This window comes from Xyrauchen texanus, chromosome 15 (genome assembly GCF_025860055.1).
Source record: "Xyrauchen texanus isolate HMW12.3.18 chromosome 15, RBS_HiC_50CHRs, whole genome shotgun sequence".
Taxonomy (NCBI): Eukaryota; Metazoa; Chordata; class Actinopteri; order Cypriniformes; family Catostomidae; genus Xyrauchen; species Xyrauchen texanus.
The window spans coordinates 18,577,901-18,597,642 of NC_068290.1; the positions used below are offsets into that span (position 1 = coordinate 18,577,901).

A 19,742-nucleotide genomic window follows, 5' to 3' on the forward strand; every position below is an offset into this window, starting at 1 on the left:
GTCGGATCGTGGTACCGTTCATATTACACATCTGTCAGTCTTGTCACCGAATTCGTAGCGTTTTCAAATTACACGACGAATCCGCGACTGGGGTGAACACTTACAAGACATTTTGACGAATCCCCGACAGCTCTGCCTGGACTCCAAATTAAGTTTTACAACAGAGTACACGCGAGAAGTGATACGAGATACGAAAACAAATGCATGATCTTATGTTATGCATTTAAGAATATGATGTGCATGTTTTAAATCGCATCAAGGCATCATATATTTTATTGGTTAAAATATTAAAAAGTACCTCCTACTAAAAAATCTAATTATTTGCTTAAATGACTGTCCAAGAGAATTGGCAATTTCTCTCCAACTCTTCTCTTTCTCCATCTGGTTGTGGTACAGTTCAGATGAACCATCAAATCTGGTGTCCGGTTCAGGTTTTCAGTTGCAGGTACATCTGGACTCCTCCCACTTAAATTTCCTGTACCCCGTTTCTTGCTCTCTCATTGGCTGTAGGTCAACGCTGCAGTTGTTTTCAGTCAAAACATATTTCACATTGCACGATTTGGAATCGCAGAAAGGTTCAGATATTTAACATCCTAGATATCTCGCTGACATTGCAACACGTCGGTGTTTCACTCAAATCGCGTCTTTGATAGTTCATACGGAGCGAGCTCCGATTTGCTCCGATTTCAGGCTTTTGTCGGCGATCTCCACAAAACTGTCAAGCGAAAATCGGCCTTAAAATCCTGTAGTGTAAACTCGGCATAAGCGGGTAGTATTCAGCTGATTGTGATTCTAACGTGGCAGCCCCCATGTGTGGACCCTCTCCATGTACCTCCATCAAGGTTAGCCTACTGATATGACTAGAGTCTTCATTTTAATACGAGTGGTCATGATTTCCTACATATATCACAAAATTACAATGAATTTTCTTTGGAAGTTAAACTTTTATAATGAGTTAAAATGACGGATGGCACCTTTAACGTGAAGATTTTCGATAGCATGAATGTAGGCCTACATGGAGAGGCGGGATATGGGAGGCGGCTAACTAATTCTTCTGCACAGGTGAATTGATGCTATTTAATGAGATGCTTTTGGACACTTGTGACTGTTCAGGCGTTAGAGTGGGCTACTGCTTCCTTTTACTCGGTAAGTTGATAAACGTTACGGTTTGATTGTGTGTTTTTTAATTACTATTACAACAGCAGTCTGAAAATAGAAGATTAATAAATCACGTTATACATGTTTCATTGAATAAATATGCAAAAGAGTACGGTACTTTTAAGAAAAGCCTTGTGAACTTATGTCAGATATCCCAGCCTGTATGAATTTTGAATATCGGTTTGCATTAGGATGTTTGCCAACTAATGACTCCAGGTTACAAGCATAAGTTTATTATAATTTTTTTTTACTATGAAATACTGGGATATTATGGCAAATATGGCTAAACTTTATGACAAAGGTAGGTTGGTATAGGCTTACGTTTAGTGTTCCATTATGGCGTTGATATGAAGTTCAATTGAACTGCGGTTAGTTTATCTAGATGTTCTAAAGTTAATTTCTTACGTGTCTTTATTTTTGACCGTTTCTATGAGATTTAGCCTAAGCTTCAATAATGATTTTTCAAGTCCATTTAATGTAAGCAAATACAAAATATTGGCCAATATGCCTTAAATGCTGAATGGTCAGTCCCAGTGCTTTTGGTTCGCACAAAAGGCTGATTGAATAATTTATGTATATCTGTCTTCCCTCTTGCTGCTGATCATCATCAACCTGCCAGTGCCAAAAGGCCTTTTGCCTCAGAGATATTAGATCCCTCAGTGGCTGTGTAACCCCATTCTTTGGGGTCAGCAGGTGTCCATGCAAGAGGCAAAAAGAATATACATTCTTTCAAAAGCAACATTTAAATGCTGGAGATTGCTCTCTGCTTCCTAAAGAAATTGCATCAAGCCCACCAGAACCTCTGGTGTTGTGGCATATTTGTTTAAATTATTCTTCATGCCTTTTTTTATTTTTTTTTTTAAAGAAAATCACTCTAAATGCTTTTTTTAACTTCTGCTTTCTATGCAGGGTATCTTTTTATACATAAAGAAAAGCAACATGGTTTCACAACTGGAAAATGCAATGGAAGGCCTCATTAAAGTCTTCCATACATACTCTTCCAAAGAAGGAGACAAGTACAAACTAAGCAAAGCTGAGTTAAAGAGCTTACTTCAGGGAGAACTTGGTGACTTTTTAGCAGTAAGTTTTTTTTTTTTTTTTTTTTTTATTTAAAAAATGTTTCACCCTTTTCAATCATGCATATAATTTGAGGAACATTGTGAATCACTGTGTTCTGTTGTAGGCGAGTAAAGACCCCATGGTTGTGGAGAAGATAATGTCTGATTTGGATGAGAACCGGGATGGAGAGGTGGACTTCCAGGAGTTTGTTGTTCTGGTGGCTGCTCTCACAGTGGCATGTAATGAATTCTTTGTAGAGAGCATGAAGAATTAAATGAAGTGTCTGTCTTCCATGTCTCCCCTCAGTTGCATGTTAATTTGCAAGAGACCATTTTGTAAATGTTATTTATCAGAAATAATGGTTCTGGATGTGACATTAATATACTATAAGTGGAATGTACATAAAGGCAAACTGGCATAAACAAGATTCTATTGATTCCATTCAGTGTTTGGCTTGGAAAAGTAGACCTGATATCTTCTTAAGGCTGCCATCTAGAGGTGCAAATGGTGTATTTTATAATCCAATATATTTCTTATGCTTGCAGTCACAGATTCCATGTCTCAGTAAAACCTTCAGTTATAGAAGTGAAAGACAATAGCTAAAGGCAACCATGGTCCTGGCCTGCAGTGGGCCAGTGTAATCTAAACCTTTTATTAGGAGCCTTTAGTCTAAGCATGTATAAAAACAATTTCTCTGAAGCTAAAAAAAAAAATTAACAAATTCAGTTTGGTACCTCTGAAAAAGCAAAACTGTTGGACTGAAACTTTGCTGTGGGTTAATAAATTTAATATTATTCATAATAAAATCATCTATTTTAAGATATTGCAAACTGCCAAAAGAATGGAAGGTATACCTTCCCTGTCCACTGCAAGTCAGCCAAAAACGAATTTAAATAATGTAACACTTTGAAATAAAACATGACACAGGATGAAAGCATAACCCTCAGAAATTGATTTGGAAAATATGTCCCAATTCAAACTTCGGACCCTTAATTTCAACTCCCAAAAATGACATTTTGGTGTACCAATAAATTAAGGGCTATTAAAGAATTTTTAAAGCACTCTGTGCTGTTTTGGGCTTTACTGCCACCAGTACCAGGTTCCGTGGGGAAAAAGCAGCATCAAAGAGTGGAATGAGCTTGCTCTGAAAACCTGAAAATAAAAACACTGCAAATATGATTTATTTCTGCATATATTAATATAGTCTTAATATTAATACAAAACACCAGATATCATTAACAAACTAAATATGAATTACAATCCCGTATGACATTTTTAATTACTGTACATAACCAAACAAATGCATTACTCCATTTGAGTAATTGAGAAAAGCAGTTCAGTTTTCATCTCATTAAACCAGATGATTGACTGGCTCTACTTACCTCGCTCCTGCAGGAAAATCATTCTGTCCAGTAACACTAGAGTCTCCACCACAGGTGCAAGCAGCAGAACCAGGCTGAAATACACCACCACTCTGCCCTGTTGTGCTAGCATTGCATCCACACTGGCAGGATCAAAGGGGAGATCAACAGGAAGGCCAACCCGTGGCAAAGCCAATCGGACATATCTGTGAAAACAAGAAGAGGCTGATATAGTGGAGAAAGAGCCTCTACCTTAAAGGGATAGTTCACCCAAAAATGTAAATTCTCATAATTTACTCACATTCAAGCCATCCTCGATGTGTATGTCTTGCTTTCTTTCTTTTGCAGAACACAAGCAAAGATTTTTAGAGGAATAATTCAGCTCTATTGGTCATTACAAAAGGCAAGCAAATGGTGACCTGACCTTTGAAGCTCCAAAAAAAAAAAGAAAAAAAATAATCACATAAAGGCCACATACAAGTAATTCATAAGACTCCATTGTCTTCAGAAGCGATAGAAGTATAGGTGAGAAATAGTTCAATATATATATATTTTAACAATAGATCTCCGCTTTCACATTCTTTCACATTTTGAAAGTGAAGATTTCTGGCAAAAAAAAAAAAATCCTTAAATATTGATTTGTTTCTGACCCACACCAATCTTACCACTTCTGAAGACAATGGATTCTTATGAATTACTTGTATGTGGCCTTTATGTGACATGGATTTAACCACTGGAGTCTTGTCAAATTAATTTTATGCAGCCTTTATGTGATTTTTGGAACCTCTAGTATCTTGTCTCCATTCTCTTGCATTACAAGGACCAACAGAGCTGAAATACTCTTCTAAAATCTTTGTTTGTGTTCTGCAAAATAAATAAAGTCATACACATCTGGGATGGCATGAAGGTGAGTAAATTATGGGAGAATTTAAATTTTTGGGTGAAGTAACCCTTTAAAATGAGGGATTGACTAGCCCATAAGTTTAATATGAGACCATTTAATATGAATTAAGATGTATTGAAATACAATTCTCAGGCCAATATCTAGTCCTGGACTACAAATAAGTATCACTACAGACAATTTAGGCAAATATAAAGATTTTTCACTTGAAGAAATCATCTCTACATGCAACATCTCTGTTAGCTGCTATTTAGCATTTTATTTTTAGGTAAAGCAGCTTGCAATGAAACAAATGTAGAGACAATCCTTTTAAAATGAGCCAGTGTTAAGTGGTTAATAGAAGTGGTGACAGAGCAAGAATGGGATATCAGAAACGCTCCAATACTTGGAACTGAAGCTCAGTAGCGAGTAACATACTTTTCAATCCATAAAAACTTGTAATATTTTCAAATGTCACAATAAATGTATGATACTAACTCAGCAAATGACAGTTTGTGGGTTTTCTTGACAGTCTGAACTCCTGGTCTACGCAGATCAGGCCTCTCCACTCTGATTATGCTTTCTAAGACAGCTCTGTAGCAGTGTGTCTGCAGTAGCCCACTCTCCTCTCTCAGCCTGTTGAGATAGTCCTCAATTGCATGGCAAGCCCCCTCTCTTGCCTTGTAGGACAACTGGTGCCCTGGTAATCCATGTACCCAGTCACTCATTGGATAGCCATTTTCTGAACGGGACTCAGTTGTTATGTCTGAGAAAGGGGGTTGTATTACCCCTGGGGGGTTTGGGTTCTCCTGGGTTGAGATTTTCATGTAGCAGCAAGCGACGGAGGTGATGACCTGAACATGTGGGCAGTTGGCAAAATGGCGAAGAAGTGTAGAACTAAGGTCTCCACATGCATGAAGCCCTGTGAGGACAAAATCAGAAATACTGGGACCTTTGGTACAACGTCCAACATCAAGGATTGTGGATGAAGTCACTCCAGACTCAAAGCTTTTAGTGCTAATAGGTAATTTGTGTGCATTGGCGCCATTAGTTTCAGGTTCCAGTACTGAGGGAAGAGTCACAGTGTTTATATGGGCTATAGAGTCACAAACATTTATGTCAGTCCTCTGAGTCTGAAGTGTAGCTTGTGACTCCTCAGCATTAGTTTGGCAGGATTTCTGTTCCAGTTTCAGCTCTAGCTCTGATGGCACCGAGACCCGCCGTTTCTTTTCATTTGGCCCAGTGGTGGGGCCATTACTGTCACATTCACTTGCAGGCATGCCAAGCTGCTGAATGAAGAAATCCCATGAAGCCTTTGGGTTGACCCAGCCCACCACATGGAGAGGTGGCGGACCAGGTGCAGAATACAGACCCTGAGGTTTTCCTGACTACATCAGAAATGCAGATGAGAATTATCACTGCACACTCAAAAACAACTGTGGGTCACAAAAGTCAAATTAATACTTCATGAATTTTAGAATAATGCAAGCAGGGACTAAAAACCGTTCAAGGAAGAAAACGAAAAATGAAAACAAACCATTTTTTTTTTTTTTTGCAGAACGTAACTGAAAACATTAACAAAGACTCTGCATCAACAATTTGTCCGACTAATACTATTATTTAAAAATTATCCTACAGGATAATTAAAGAAACAACAGATAGCAAATTTTATGGGTTTAACATGTAGGGCATGTTATGAACACACTAGGGCGCTGTTAACATGTAAACAAGCGTGAATGACAAGGAAAGCATGCGCTGTGGGAACATTTTGTCCTTGAAGACGACGTGTTCCAATGCAAATTGTAAAATAAGAATTGAATGTGTAGTAGTAGCATGAGTACAATGTGGTACCATCTAAAAAAAATGTAAAAACATCTGCAAGCCTACATCTAAGAGCATATGTTTACACAGCCCCACATTTATGGGAGAGGACGATGCGTTGAGCAGTGGGAAGTCAGTGACATCGGAGAGGGTTCCTGGGCTTGCCGTCATCTGGCTGGGTACATTAATGACCCCTGCCCATGTAAATGTTTTGGTTTTTCTAAACAAAAATTATAAGGATTACCCAGAAGCACAATGTGTGGGTAGGCTTTGTTTTTATTCTTCCATTGTTTAACTGCCAAAAGTTACTGCCTCCTAAGTTAATTTGTTGCGCAAGCAATCAATTAAAAGATTTTGTTACAAATTATAAGAAGGCAATATACGGTTGTTCATTCAAAGGTTAATGCAATAATTACTGTTAAATATGCACATATGTCATGTTTTGTTTCAGACAGTACAGACATTTGTCATGCCTGTTTGGTCACTTGTTTGATTCATGGCTTATTGGTTAACAGATTAATGCTTGTGGTTACTCGGTTAAATTATAATAATGATCAATTATAATAAAACATTCATGATTAATCCAGATGCAAGGAAAAATATTGATGTAAAAAGTACATTTATCGGTTGTTTCCAAGCCTTTACTGATTTATTATTGTTTGGTATTGTGAATTATAACAGATTTGATGCTACCGGATTCTGGGTGAGACATGTCCCTTATTTTAAGCTTGTTTTTCCAGAGTGGGTCGCTTGTCTCTATTGTGAGATCTGGCAACACTGCAACAGGTATATTACCCACCCTTTAGCACAGAGTGCTGTCGTTTAAAAAAAGAAAGCTATCATCAATTGGAAAGGGGGCTGCATAATTCTGGAACGAATACAATACAGTTTCTACTCAGAACGAACTGAAAAACGAACACATTTTGTTTTTAGTCCCTGAAAGCAAATGTCCTCAAAGTTTACACTCGGTTATGCCAATTGACAAATATGATTCTATTTGTTGCAGGTTTTACAGGGAATACTGCAAAATATATCTTACAAAAGATGATAATAAGAATTGCAAATCAGGATCATACTCTTTGACTTTCTTTGTCCAGTGTCAACAGTAGCTGTCTATCAAATTTGGTAGCCATGGAAACCAGGTTACCGTCAGCCTCAATTCCAGTGACATTCAGACCAAGTCCAAAAGACAAAAAACGTGTCAAATGGCCCTGCAGCGGTCAAATTAAAATAGGTTAGAGCAATGAATAAGTAACAGCTAAATGTTTGGCATATTTATAATAAAGATAAAGCATATTAGCACAACATAACTATACCTGTCCAGACCCAACATCGACGACACAGTTACATTTAGCCTGATCACAAAGCTTTTTAACCAGCTAGGAGAAAGAATTTATAAGGGCCATGTGTGAGTTTAATGTTTTGTGTAGTAAATAAACATATTTGAATAATCTTAAGAATAATCATGGGAAACTGCAAAATTTACACACTGACAGAATGTATAATAAGTTATCCATACCGTGCCTAGTCTGCAGATTTCGTGCTGCTTCTTGGGTTTGACGTGTTTACGGAAAATGTGTCCTAACAAAGAGCTCTGACACTGGTTAGACTGAAACTCCTCTGGCATACCTGCACCTGCATTCTGAGTGTGTCCATCTGACACTTTACGTGGAAATGACAGTGCATGAGCTGCTGTTCGCAGTGCCAGTAAGGAGAGAGGCCACACAGATGGGTATCTAAAAGACAATAAAGGAACAGAAACTTTTAAACCCTTAAATGCATACCTCAGGTCTTTAGTTACCCTGAAACTTATTTCACCCCCTGTACCTCATCCATTTTTTTGAGTTTTGCCCACTTTAGTATTCCTCGATCGCTTTCATAAAAATAGTGTAAAAAACAGAATGGTACCAAAAGTATATAGTGTCATGAAAGACCCCACATATTTAAGAGTGTCTTTTTTTTTGCACTTCCAAAATGTATATTTGAAAGATTATTTCATATCTATATAAGTTTACTAGCACATGTTATCTATTATTTTTTTATTACAAGAGAGATTATATACATAAATACTATACACGTTGATAATCTGTGCAATAATGAATTGTAAAAAATTGTGAATTATAAGCATTTATATGCATGTACACATACTGTAAATATTATACTTGCCATCTGTTACTCAAGGTGGTGCTGCTATTTCAGTGATTGACTTGATTTACATTTGATAATGCTTTATGATGAAGAAACAACATGGAAGTAAACTATAGCAAGTACAACACATGAACAGTATATGAATATTGTAATTTGGGTGTCCTATTGGAATGATGGAAGTTGTAAACCTATTTAGACTCAATAAGTGCCTTCAAAAATACATATACAGCTTATGTGTAGCTTATGTGTTGTGTAGCTCAATATGTTTGACAGCCAGTTGCGTCATGAAATTTCAGCGTGAAAGTACTGAATCCTGTTTTAAGTTTTGTCATTTTGTAGATCCATTTGTGATAGATATGAAAGAGTGTTAGGTGAAAATCCCTTGCATTTAAGGGTTAATACTTTCACATTTTCATGCTTACTCTTTGTTTTTTCAGCTGCGCATCGTCATCTTCGTGTAAATGACTGATTTTAACATCTTCTTACCTCCTGTCCTTTGTTTCTCTATCAAGCAGCAAGTCAGCGATCTGTGGGGGTGTAAGATCACTGAGGGCTTCCTGCCAACTCACAGGAAGAGTATCCCACAAACTCTCACTAAAGAACTCCTGCGTGTAAGGAGAAACAGTGAAACACTTTAAAATGTACACGAGTGTTGCGAGATGTTCTCGCAACAACCATGATTCTCAGCTGACAAAATCTTTGGTTGTAAATTTAGCAGATTGTGCGTTTACTATTACACTTAGAGGCCGTTAAGACCAAGTGCATCCTTGTGCTAAATAATAATAATAATAATAATAATAATAATAATAATACAAATCTAGACGTAGCGCTATGAAAAGAACATAAAGCATAAAAAAGTTTTGAAACTGGAGTTATTTTTAACATGACACGGCGTCTAGCCGTGACGCTAATGCACGAGATGCTGGAGAAACAACGATACGTGATTCAACGGTCAAAGACGTCCGTCTATGGACAACTAAACGTTTCGGTGTGAACGTCCCCTTACACTTCCGACATAAACACTCTTACAAAGACAAATCACAAAAACGGAGATAGAACAAGAACTTAATTACAATTATGTAGGAGTCCGATATGTGCCTGTAGGTTGACAGGAGGGATGTCAGCTGCCTGGCCAGTTCTCTCTGCTCTTGCACCGAAAAATTCGCCTCAAACATTTTCTACTACACAAAAAGACTACAACGATATTATAAACTGGAGGCGCTGTGCCCATCGCACACTCAGAGGACGTTTATATTTACTGCTTCCCGTTCATTTCGCGTGTTCGCATGTGCGCCGCTTCCTGAGATACCTTCCGACCCGGAAGTACACTAAGCGCATTCACGCTTCTAGTGTGCGGACCCCTGTTTAGAAGAGAAACATATCAGATATCAGACAATAATGGTATGTATCCGACATTTTTCATTGTTTTTATGGCAATACTTTATGGAATAAATGCACCGTTTATTTGGCTATACAGCTCGATGTACTCTGTAATCGCTAGTTAACGTACCCTCGATGATAGTAGTGTTATCACATTGAATTTAACGTAAACGAATACACACATGGCAGAAACGAATCGTTACAGTCCATTAGTTAAGGTCCATAGTTTTTAATCACATTTTACAAGACTCGAGAACTGTAACTTGGTTTACTTAAAGGGATAGTTCACCCAAAATGAAAATTCTCTCATAATTTCATGCCATCCCAGATATGTCTATAGAAGTATATCTCAGCTCTGTAGGATCACAAAGCAAGCATGTTAAGGTAATATAAAAGTAATCTTTCAGGCTCCAGTGATTTAATCCATGTCCTTTGAAGCAAAACGATTAGTGTGGGTACAGATCAATATTTAAGTGTCTTGTTTTACTATAAATCTGCACTTTCACATTCTTTTTTTATTCGTTTTTGGTGTTTCACATTCTTTGTGCATATCGTAGAATTTATAGTGTAAAAAAAGGACATGCATTTTTACCCTTTTCTCACCCATACCTATCGGATTGCTTCAAAAGACATGGATTAAACCATTCGTGGGGATTACTTTTATGCTGCCTTTCTGTGCTTTTTGGACCTCCAAAGATCTGGCCACCATTCACTTGCATTTAAAGGACCTAGAGAGCTGAGATATTATTCTAAACTCTTCGTTTTTGTTCAGCAAGAGAGAAAGTCAAACACATGTGGGATGCATGAGCAAATGGTGAGAAAATTTTGAGTGAATTATAACTTTTAATACATTTCTGAATAGGAGAAAACAGCTTTTCAGTCAACCTGTCATTTTCAGTCTTTTATTGTGTATTGTTTACCCCACATGATGTGAAGGAGCTGTTTACTTGGATAGCTTTTATACATAAAGTTTAGGCCAATAATAAGTCTTCACAAGACAAACCATTTAGTCACCTTACAATTTTGATGTTCAGCTTTTAAGTTTAACATTTGTTGTTTTCCCTTTTTCCTTTTCAAGAGTGAAAGAACATCAAGGAGTCACCTGTTGTAAAGCCTCATCCTCAAGGTTTCAGATGCAATATAACTACAACCGATACTGAAACTAAGATTTATTTTTAAATCAAAATTTGTCGGTGTACAAATATGTCAGGGCTTATGTTAAACATAATTTGTGATCCCAGTCAAGGAGGCAAATCAGATAAATCTAAAGGAAAACACAAACGTTTCCTTGGAAAGAGACGTTTTCTGGAACGGAAAGGTTATTTAAAAGATAAACTAAACAACAAGCAAAATGAAAAGAACAATAAGAGAAAGAGAAAAAATCAGTGGCACGCACAGAGCAATGGAGAGTATCAATCAAAACCAGGTGCTATTTTTCCTCAGTTTACCACCACTCTGCCTGATAAGACAAATGAGCCTTCCTGTTCCTCACAAACTCTTTGTCAGAAACCCACATCTTCCGTTTCATCCACTGGCTGCACATCTCAGGGTAAACAAACTCACAGGGTGGTGCCTGGCACTGTTGGACCTTTAAAATACTTAGCAATTGACTGTGAGATGGTGGGAACAGGACCAAAGGGGAGCATCAGTGAGCTCGCCCGCTGTAGTATCGTCTCCTACAACGGTGACGTTATTTATGATAAATTCATCAAACCTATGAACTTTGTAACAGATTTCCGTACACGCTGGAGTGGTATCAGGAAGCAGGACCTACGCAATGCCACACCCTTCTATCAGGCACAGAAAGAGGTATGAGAGATGGCATCTGTATGCAAATTATTTTTATTAATAAGCCAGAAGGTTTTATCCAAGGTGTATTTACAGTGCATGCAAGGTAGACTATACATGCTTTCAGTATTAGTATTAAATTGACAAAAATGTAAATTCTGTCATAATTTACTAAGTGTTATGTTGTTCTAAACCTGCTCGACTTATGTGTAACACAAAATGTTAGCCTCAGTCACCATTGACTTGTATGGACAAAAAGTGAACGGTGGTAATCAAGTTGGCCACGTCCACACCCACTCTAATCCATTACTATATTACCAGTTTTTTCCAAACTGGAATGGCATTTTCCTTCACCGAAATCATATTTAAAAAATGCTTTCCATAACCGCATAATTCAGAAAACGTATGATAGGAATCTAAAAACAGAGTTATCATACTTCGATTAGTGTGGATGTGACCTGAGTTTGTCAGTCCCGAACATCTCTTTTTGTGTTCCACAGAAGAAAGAAAGAAAGAAAAGAAAGAAGTCATCATTACTCTTGAGTAAGGAATATTCCGGTGTAACATAGTTGCATGGAAAGTAGGCGGCGAGAACCGGCTTGACAATATAAATTAGATTTGAATTATAAACTTAAACAAAAGACAACAACACACACATGACAGACATGTCTGTAAATGATCTCTCTCTCCTGCACAATCCTCCGCAGTCGGCCTTAATTAGCCTGATAAGGGACCAGGTGTGTAGAATCACGACCCGGCTCCGCCCTGCCACATCCGGGATCAATACAAGTTAAGCTTAATCGGCAGCATTTGTGACATAATATTGATTACCAAAAAATGAATTGGCTTGCCCCTAATAAAAAACAATCTGTGTTACAGTGAGGCACTTACAATGGAAGTGAATTGTGGCCAGTTTTTGAAAGTTAAAATACATTTTCAAAAGTAGTGTCACAAAACAAACAGTGTGTCTGCAAACATGATTTTAGTGTGATATTCGCTTACTAACCTTTTGGTGTAAAGTTATAGCCAATTTTACAACATTGTTACCTTGACGATTTAATGCCAACAAACCCTAAAACATGTTACAGTCAGATAATGGAAGGGGGACCCAAAAAGGTGAGTAACCATATTAGTCTGTTTATTGACAAAGGGCAAGGTAGGAGCAAGAGATCAATAATGCTTAAACAGCAGGAAGGATGGCTGATTGGAACACCTGATGGAGGCTGCTGAGGGGTGAAGCGGTGATATCCAGGTGGAGAAACTGGAAGGATATTTGTAGGCCGCAGAGAGAACAGGCCCGGAATCCTGACAGTAAGACCTTAATTACGATGATTTAAATAATTTTACATTTAAAATAATACAGAAGTTTAACAGAAGAAAGAATGTAAGTGCTTTTATAAAATGTTAAGCTTTACATTTCTGCCTTAAAACCCTCCAAAAATTGGACCCATTCACTGCCATCCTAAGTGCCTCACTGTAACCTCGATTTGTTTTTGTTTTTTTGTTTTTATTAAAGATTGTGGTAATCAACATTATGCCACAAATGCTGTCGATTGAGCTTAACTTGTACTGAACTTGGAATATTCATTTAAGCCCACTCATGACTTTCTCACTTCAGCTGAACTAAAATCCTAGATTTAATAATCACATAATCTAATGAATAAACATAACTGTAAAAACCATAGTTAAGTTGATTTAGAGAAATGTAGTCTTACATTTTGTACAATGTACAGTATATTTTAGTACAATAATATACTGCATATCAGTGTCTTTCTGCATTCAGTTGTTAAACTGGTCACTCTGTCGCTCTTTTATCCAATGTGTACAAAGTAAATGGTTTTGTTTATGTTTTAGTACAAATCAGTAATGGCCTTGTGAATTTTGTTATTGTAACTACAAGGGATGGGCATTTTATTTGTTTTGTCTATTTGAATACTCGGTGATTACTTGAGTACTCAGAGGTTTGGAGGCACATTGACATGTACATATACAGTATGTACTTTCTATGTACATGTACAGTTGAAGTCAGAAGTTTACATACACTTAGGATGAAGTCAATGTTTTTTAACCACTCCACAGATTTCGTAGTAGCAAACTATAGATTTGGCAAGTCGTTTAGGACATCAACTTTGTGCATGACAAGATATTTCCAACAATTGTTTACAGACCAATTGTTTCACGTTTAATTGACTATTCCAGTGGGTCAGAAGTTTACATATAATAAGTTAACCATTCCTTTAAGCAGCTTGGAAAATTCCAGAAAATTATGTCAAGCCTTTAGGCAATTAGCTTCTGATAAGCTAATTGGAGGTGTACCTGTGAATGTATTTTAAGGCCTACCTTCAAACACAGTGCCTCTTTTCTTGACATTGTGGGGAAATCAAAAGAAATCAGCCAAGACCTCAGAAAAAAATTGTGGACCTCTACAAGTCTGGTTCATCCTTGGGAGCAATTTCCAAACTGCTGATCTATACAAACAATAGTACACAAGTACAAACCCATGGGACCATGTAGCTATCATACCACACAGGAAGGAGATGCATTCTGTCTCCTAGAGATGAATGTAGTTTTGTGCGAAAAGTGCAAATCAATACCAGAACAACAGCAAAGGACCTTGTGAAGATGCTGGAGGAAATAGGTAGACAAGTACATATCCACAGTAAAACAATCCTATATCGAAATAACCTGAATGGCTACTCTGCAAGGAAGAAGCCACTGCTCCAAAACCACCATTAAAAAGCCAGACTACAGTTTGTAAGTGCACATGGGGACAAAGATCTTACCTTTTGGAGAAATGTCCTCTGGTCTGATGAAACAAATATTTAAATGTTTGGGCATAATGACCATTGAGTGTGGATTTATTGAAGCAACATCTCAAGACATGAGCCAGGAAGTTAAAGCTCGGTCACAAATGGGTCTTCCAAATGGACAATTGGTCTTCCCAAGCATACAAGTTGTGGCAAAATGGCTTAAGGTCAACAAAGTCAAGGTATTGGAGTGGCCATCACAAAGCCCTGACCTCAATTCGATGTTGTGGGCAGAATTGAAAAAGCATGTGCGAGCAAGGAGGCCTATAAACCTGACTCGGTTACACCAGTTCTGTCTGGAGGAATGGGACACAATTCCAGCAAATTATTGTGAGAAGCTTGTGGAAGGCTACCCAAAACTTTGACCCAAGTTAACCAATATAAAGGCAATGCTACCAAAAACTCACAAAGTGCATGTAAACTTTTGGCCCACTGGGAATGTGATGAAAGAAATAAAAGCTGAAATAAATAAAGCTCTCTACTATTATTCTGACATTTCACATTCTTAAAATTAAGTAGTGTTCCTAACTGACCTAAGACAGGGAAAGATTTCTATGATTAAATGTCAGGAATTGTGAAAAACTGAGTTTAAATATATTTGGCCAAGGTGTATGTAAACTTCTGACTTCAACTGTATGTCAGACAGATGCCTTCGGCTGCTGCATTATGTCTCATTGTTGCTCCAGTTTCTTGGATATTCATTATTATAGGCTGTTATAACACATTCTGTTACAAAAAGTACAAAAAATGGCATAATCAAAATATAATGCATCAAATTTTGTCATTATGTGAAGACTCGCTGACCAACTTAAAGGGTCATGAAACTCCCAAACACATTTTTTGAGAAGTTTACAGATATGCACAGGTTGCACATCATTATAAACAATGATAGCGCTCATTATGTTCATTGTTAAGGTGAAAGTGATTACTTTTTTTCCTGTGTTTGACACCGCAAAGTACGCTAGTTTTGGAAGTTCTCCCATCCTCCCTCCTTCCCAGACCCATAACCGCCCACATTTTTACATTTGTTCTTGCCTATTTTGTGAGTCTTTCAGTCTGAGGTGTGAATGATTGGTGTTGAACTAGGGGGTTTCATGACACTTTAATGAAAGAATGTTCAAAAAATGCATCTCTCCAGGTTACCGTTGTCACTGAATTTCGGATTTAGTGAAAAGTCACGTCACGCATGATCATTTTTGATTATTGCTTTCATGATTGATCATTGCTGTCTCTTCCGAGTACACCAGCAGGTATGCTTCTATGCTTTGCACACAGATTGTGAAGATAATGACAGGGAAAGTGGTTGTGGGCCATGCCATCCATAATGACTTCAAGGCCTTAAAATATTTCCACCCTGCCTGCCAAACACGAGATACCTCACGGATTCCACTGCTAAATCAGAAAGCTGGACTGCCTCAGTATGAAACTGCATCTCTAAAGAGGCTCACCAAGGCTTTCTTCAACAAGGACATACAAGTGGGTTTTACGCAGATAGACATTCCATGTTTTGATATGGCTGAGTGGTTGTCACACATTTGCTGTGTTGGAGACATCAGAATATTTAGTGGAGTTCAGTTCTTAAACATTCAGTAGTCAGGGTAAATCAGGAGTTCGTTCAAAAACGCTGTGATTCTAGTATTGAGATTTTAAAGGAATAGTTTTCCAAAAATGTGAATTATTTATTTAATTACTCTACCATGCTGGCTCTTGTATCTTGAAGCTTGTTCATTGGACACCCAATAATCAGTGAAGTGCTGTGTACATGATTTCATTAATAATTTGATTGTAGAATGAAATTGAAATGAAATAATAAAATTTTAGTCTGTTAATCATACTAAATTATCTTATGCCTTCAGTAGACTTGGAATATGATGCACAAGTCACATTAACTACTTTTATCACACTTTTGGTTGCTTTTTCATGCATTGAAGTGAGTCACTATCTGCTGGTATTGTATGTAAATCAAAGCAAAATGTTTACAATATATCATTATGACATGAGTTTAAAAGGATGTGATTTACATTTTTGTGTGAAGTATTCCTTTAAGAAAGAGGGGACAACTTTCAGAGCCTATGATAAAGGCTATTTTTAAAACAGTAAAAATAACATCATGGCTTTAAAAAAATGTTCCACTAAAAACTCTCTTCTTATATTTTCAGACAGGGAAGGGAGGCCACTCATCCGTGGAAGATGCCAAAGCCACTATGGAACTCTACAAATTAGTGGAGGAAGAATGGGAACAAACACTGGTTTTTAATCCTGTATGCTAGAAATGAGCAATGGATGTTGCTCTGAATCAGAAAAAAACCCCTGTATGAAACAGGAATCTTTTCATATCCATGCCAATCCTGTTATTTTTCTATCTTTTAATATTTTAAAAACAAGACTTTTTACATTCAAACCTCTCAGCTGCAGTGGTTGGGTTTGAAATCCACTAGGGGGCTCTTCAGTTTCTGTACAACACAATATTTTAACTAATTTTAAACTTATTTTCCACTTTTAAACAATAGTTAACTATCTAAAAATTCCATACACTTAGGTTGAAGTCAATAAAACTCATTGGACAATGTTCTGGATCTTTTTTTGAGTCCCCGTTTAGAAACTCAAGTAAAACTGAGTTTAGAGTGTTTCCAGTAAGTGCCAAGGGGTGGGGGAAATACTCTCCTCTGTCTTTATTTCTCATGTCTGATGAAGAAGACGAGTCAGCATTTCTCTACTACAGTGAATTCAACACCACCACATGAATTACGGTTCCTCCTGTATTTAACTCCAAATGAACAGGGCCTTAACTGCTATCCCTGAGATTAGTCAAAACTCTTTTTAATCCAAACCCACTCAATCATCAGTCAGTCTGTGTTTAGGAACCTAGTTGCACAACTTTGGTGATGTTTGAGAAGCAGGCAAATCTTCCTTGCCCACCATTTTCCCTGGAGTTGCACAAGCTTGTTTTAGACTAAGCTTAATCAGTGTGTAGCCAGAAAGGTTCAATCTGAATGAAGTGGAACACCAACCTGTTCTTCCATTAAATTGAATAACCTAACCTCTGAGCATCTTTTTCCATATGAATGTAAGTCATAATGCATCAGAAGATGTGAATTCATAATGTTTGGTATCCACAGGGATCTGCAGACTTTGTCGTTTTTTATTTTTCTTACGATCACTATGCCATATCAATATTCCATCAAGGATCATGTGATTTCTTTAGATCAACAACTAGCCAATCTCTTACACTTCAGATTTACCCATTTCTAAAATAATAACAATAATAAAAAAAAAAAATACATAGCTCTTTTTTTATTCTTATTGCTGCTGTGCATGATTAACTGTGATAAATGTGTTCCTAGGGGTTGCTGCCCTAGTAGTGTCACTGCTGATGCAGCAGGACTATGCCAAAACAGAAAGGATTAGCCTTAAAGGAATAGTTTTCCCAAAAATGAAACTTCTCTCATCATTTACTCACCCTCATTCCATCGCGGATGTGTATGACTTTCTATCTACAGCAGAACACAAATAACATTTTTTAGTTCTTTTGGTCCATACAATGCAAGTGATTGGGTGCCAAAATTTTGAAGCTCCAAAAATCACATAGGTCAGCAATAAAGGAATTCATAAAACTTAAGTGGTTAAATCCATGTCTTCAGAAGCAGTTTGATAGGTGTGGGTAAGAAACAGATCACTATTTTAGTCATTTTTTACTATAAATTATTTCCCCTTCTCAGTCAACCTCCACTTTACCTTTCACATTCTTCTTGTGTTTTTGGTGATTCACATACTTCATGCTTCCCACTTCCCCTAGTGGGCAGGGAGAGGAAATTCTAGCAAACATTTAATTAAATATCTGTTACTCACACACACCTATCATTTCTGAAGATATATATTTATCCACTGGAGTCATATGGATTATTTTTATTGTGCCTTTATGTGCTTTTGAGTAACTTTTGTTGAAATGTTGACACCCATTCACTTGCAATGTATGGATCTACAGAGCTGAAATATTCTTCTAAAAATCGTAATTTTTAGAAGAAGAAAGAAAGTCATACACATATGAGGATTACATGAAGGTGAGTAAATAATGAGAGAATTTTCATTTTTGGGTGTACAATTATTTCAGCTTGTCTTTTAATGAAATCCAACACATTTTGTCTGGAAAAGTTTGGGATGAATTCAGGGTTAATGGAGAGTGCTTTAGAGAGACAACAGTCAGTGTGACTTCATACTTTCCCAGTTGTGGCTTGGATATGAATAGTAGAAATGTCTGTAAAAGGGATCAAGTTTTCAAATCCTTAATGGTTGGCAGGCAGAGGTAATATTGTGGTAAAGCAAGAGGTACCCTTTCTCATTACTAAAAGATTATCTTAATGAAAGTACCAGTAAATAATGTACTGTAATTGTATATAACTTTAGTTTGGTCTTTACACGTGTAATAAGATAGAGCTCTAGATGTTATCTGTGGAATTTAATTAAGGTGCACATGTTGATGACCAAATGTTTGTGAACACCCTAGATTTTGGCCTTTTTTTAGATGATATGATAAGTCCTTTTACTTACCAAGTAGTGAACTTCTGTGTGCTATTCAATACAGTTACAGGTCTACATATATGTTATTCATGCTAGTAAGGTGTCAGTTAAAGCAGATTGATAAATCCTAATCTTTAAACAATTTCAGGATTCTCTATAAAGGATTTTATTCTGTCAAAATGTGTTGGGTTGCATCAGAACCCTATCTAAATTAACTTGGACGAGGTCTGTTTCTGCTTAGACTCAAAGATTAAAGGCTGTCTTCACCTACAGCATAGTTATAGGATTTGTGAGGCATAGTCCCTTAAATTCTGTGTTGATTTGTTCAACTTTTCTAGTACCTGATAGTGTCAGAGTATGTGATTTACAAAGCCATATTCATCCTCCTCTCTCCATGTCACCTATATGAAACAGTAATACAACCATCCGTCTCCATGATGGATTGCTACTCTTTTACCAGGAGGCTAGATTCTGGTCTGTTATGCCAACCTGTGGTCAATTTCACAGACATGACTCACAAATGGTCCAGATTCAAATTTACATATGTGAATCAGCAATGACTCATATCAAAGCCATTGCGAACTTGTAATTTCTCTGAGCAGTTGTCTCATCATTACTGTGATATCTGGTTATAAGAGGTCATCAACATTTACACAAATTTTATCAGCATGGCTGTACTTCCAATTATGAAAAGGTATATAGGCCTAAAACCTGTAGAGGTAATAAGGTTCAACAATCCAAAAAGAAGAAAAAAAGAAAATACTTTTTGATGCTTATTCAATTTACTTAATTAAAATGAACTAACTTAAGCAACCTAATTCT

The 19,742-nt window shown here is 37.0% G+C and overlaps 3 protein-coding genes across 4 annotated transcripts; 2 read left to right on the forward strand and 1 right to left on the reverse strand.

The window, feature by feature from the left end:
• Nucleotides 1–382: 382 nt before the first annotated feature.
• s100a1 (S100 calcium binding protein A1) lies at nt 383–2,507 on the forward strand. 2 transcript variants are annotated; one of them, XM_052144049.1, is made up of 4 exons: nt 383–842; nt 1,063–1,146; nt 2,068–2,238; nt 2,342–2,507. In XM_052144049.1, the coding sequence occupies exons 2-4, from the start codon at nt 1,081–1,083 to the stop codon at nt 2,489–2,491; spliced, it is 387 nt and encodes a 128-aa protein (XP_052000009.1). In that variant the 5' UTR covers nt 383–842; nt 1,063–1,080; the 3' UTR covers nt 2,492–2,507. The 2 variants fall into 2 exon arrangements, with proteins under 2 accessions (XP_052000009.1, XP_052000008.1); XM_052144048.1 differs by having other exon boundaries at nt 383–1,146.
• Nucleotides 2,508–2,518: 11 nt separating this feature from the next.
• Nucleotides 2,519–9,655, reverse strand: mettl25b (methyltransferase like 25B). Its single transcript, XM_052144035.1, has 8 exons — nt 9,501–9,655; nt 8,914–9,032; nt 7,799–8,015; nt 7,596–7,658; nt 7,356–7,490; nt 4,957–5,846; nt 3,600–3,784; nt 2,519–3,369 (listed from the first exon to the last, which is right to left on the reverse strand). Exons 1-8 carry the CDS (start codon nt 9,600–9,602, stop codon nt 3,260–3,262), a joined length of 1,821 nt encoding a protein of 606 aa, XP_051999995.1. The 5' UTR covers nt 9,603–9,655; the 3' UTR covers nt 2,519–3,259.
• An 81-nt stretch (nt 9,656–9,736) lies between these two features.
• Nucleotides 9,737–17,038, forward strand: LOC127655948 (interferon-stimulated 20 kDa exonuclease-like 2). The gene is made up of 4 exons (XM_052144046.1): nt 9,737–9,828; nt 10,886–11,616; nt 15,678–15,878; nt 16,562–17,038. The coding sequence occupies exons 2-4, from the start codon at nt 11,011–11,013 to the stop codon at nt 16,670–16,672; spliced, it is 918 nt and encodes a 305-aa protein (XP_052000006.1). The 5' UTR covers nt 9,737–9,828; nt 10,886–11,010; the 3' UTR covers nt 16,673–17,038.
• Nucleotides 17,039–19,742: the final 2,704 nt, after the last annotated feature.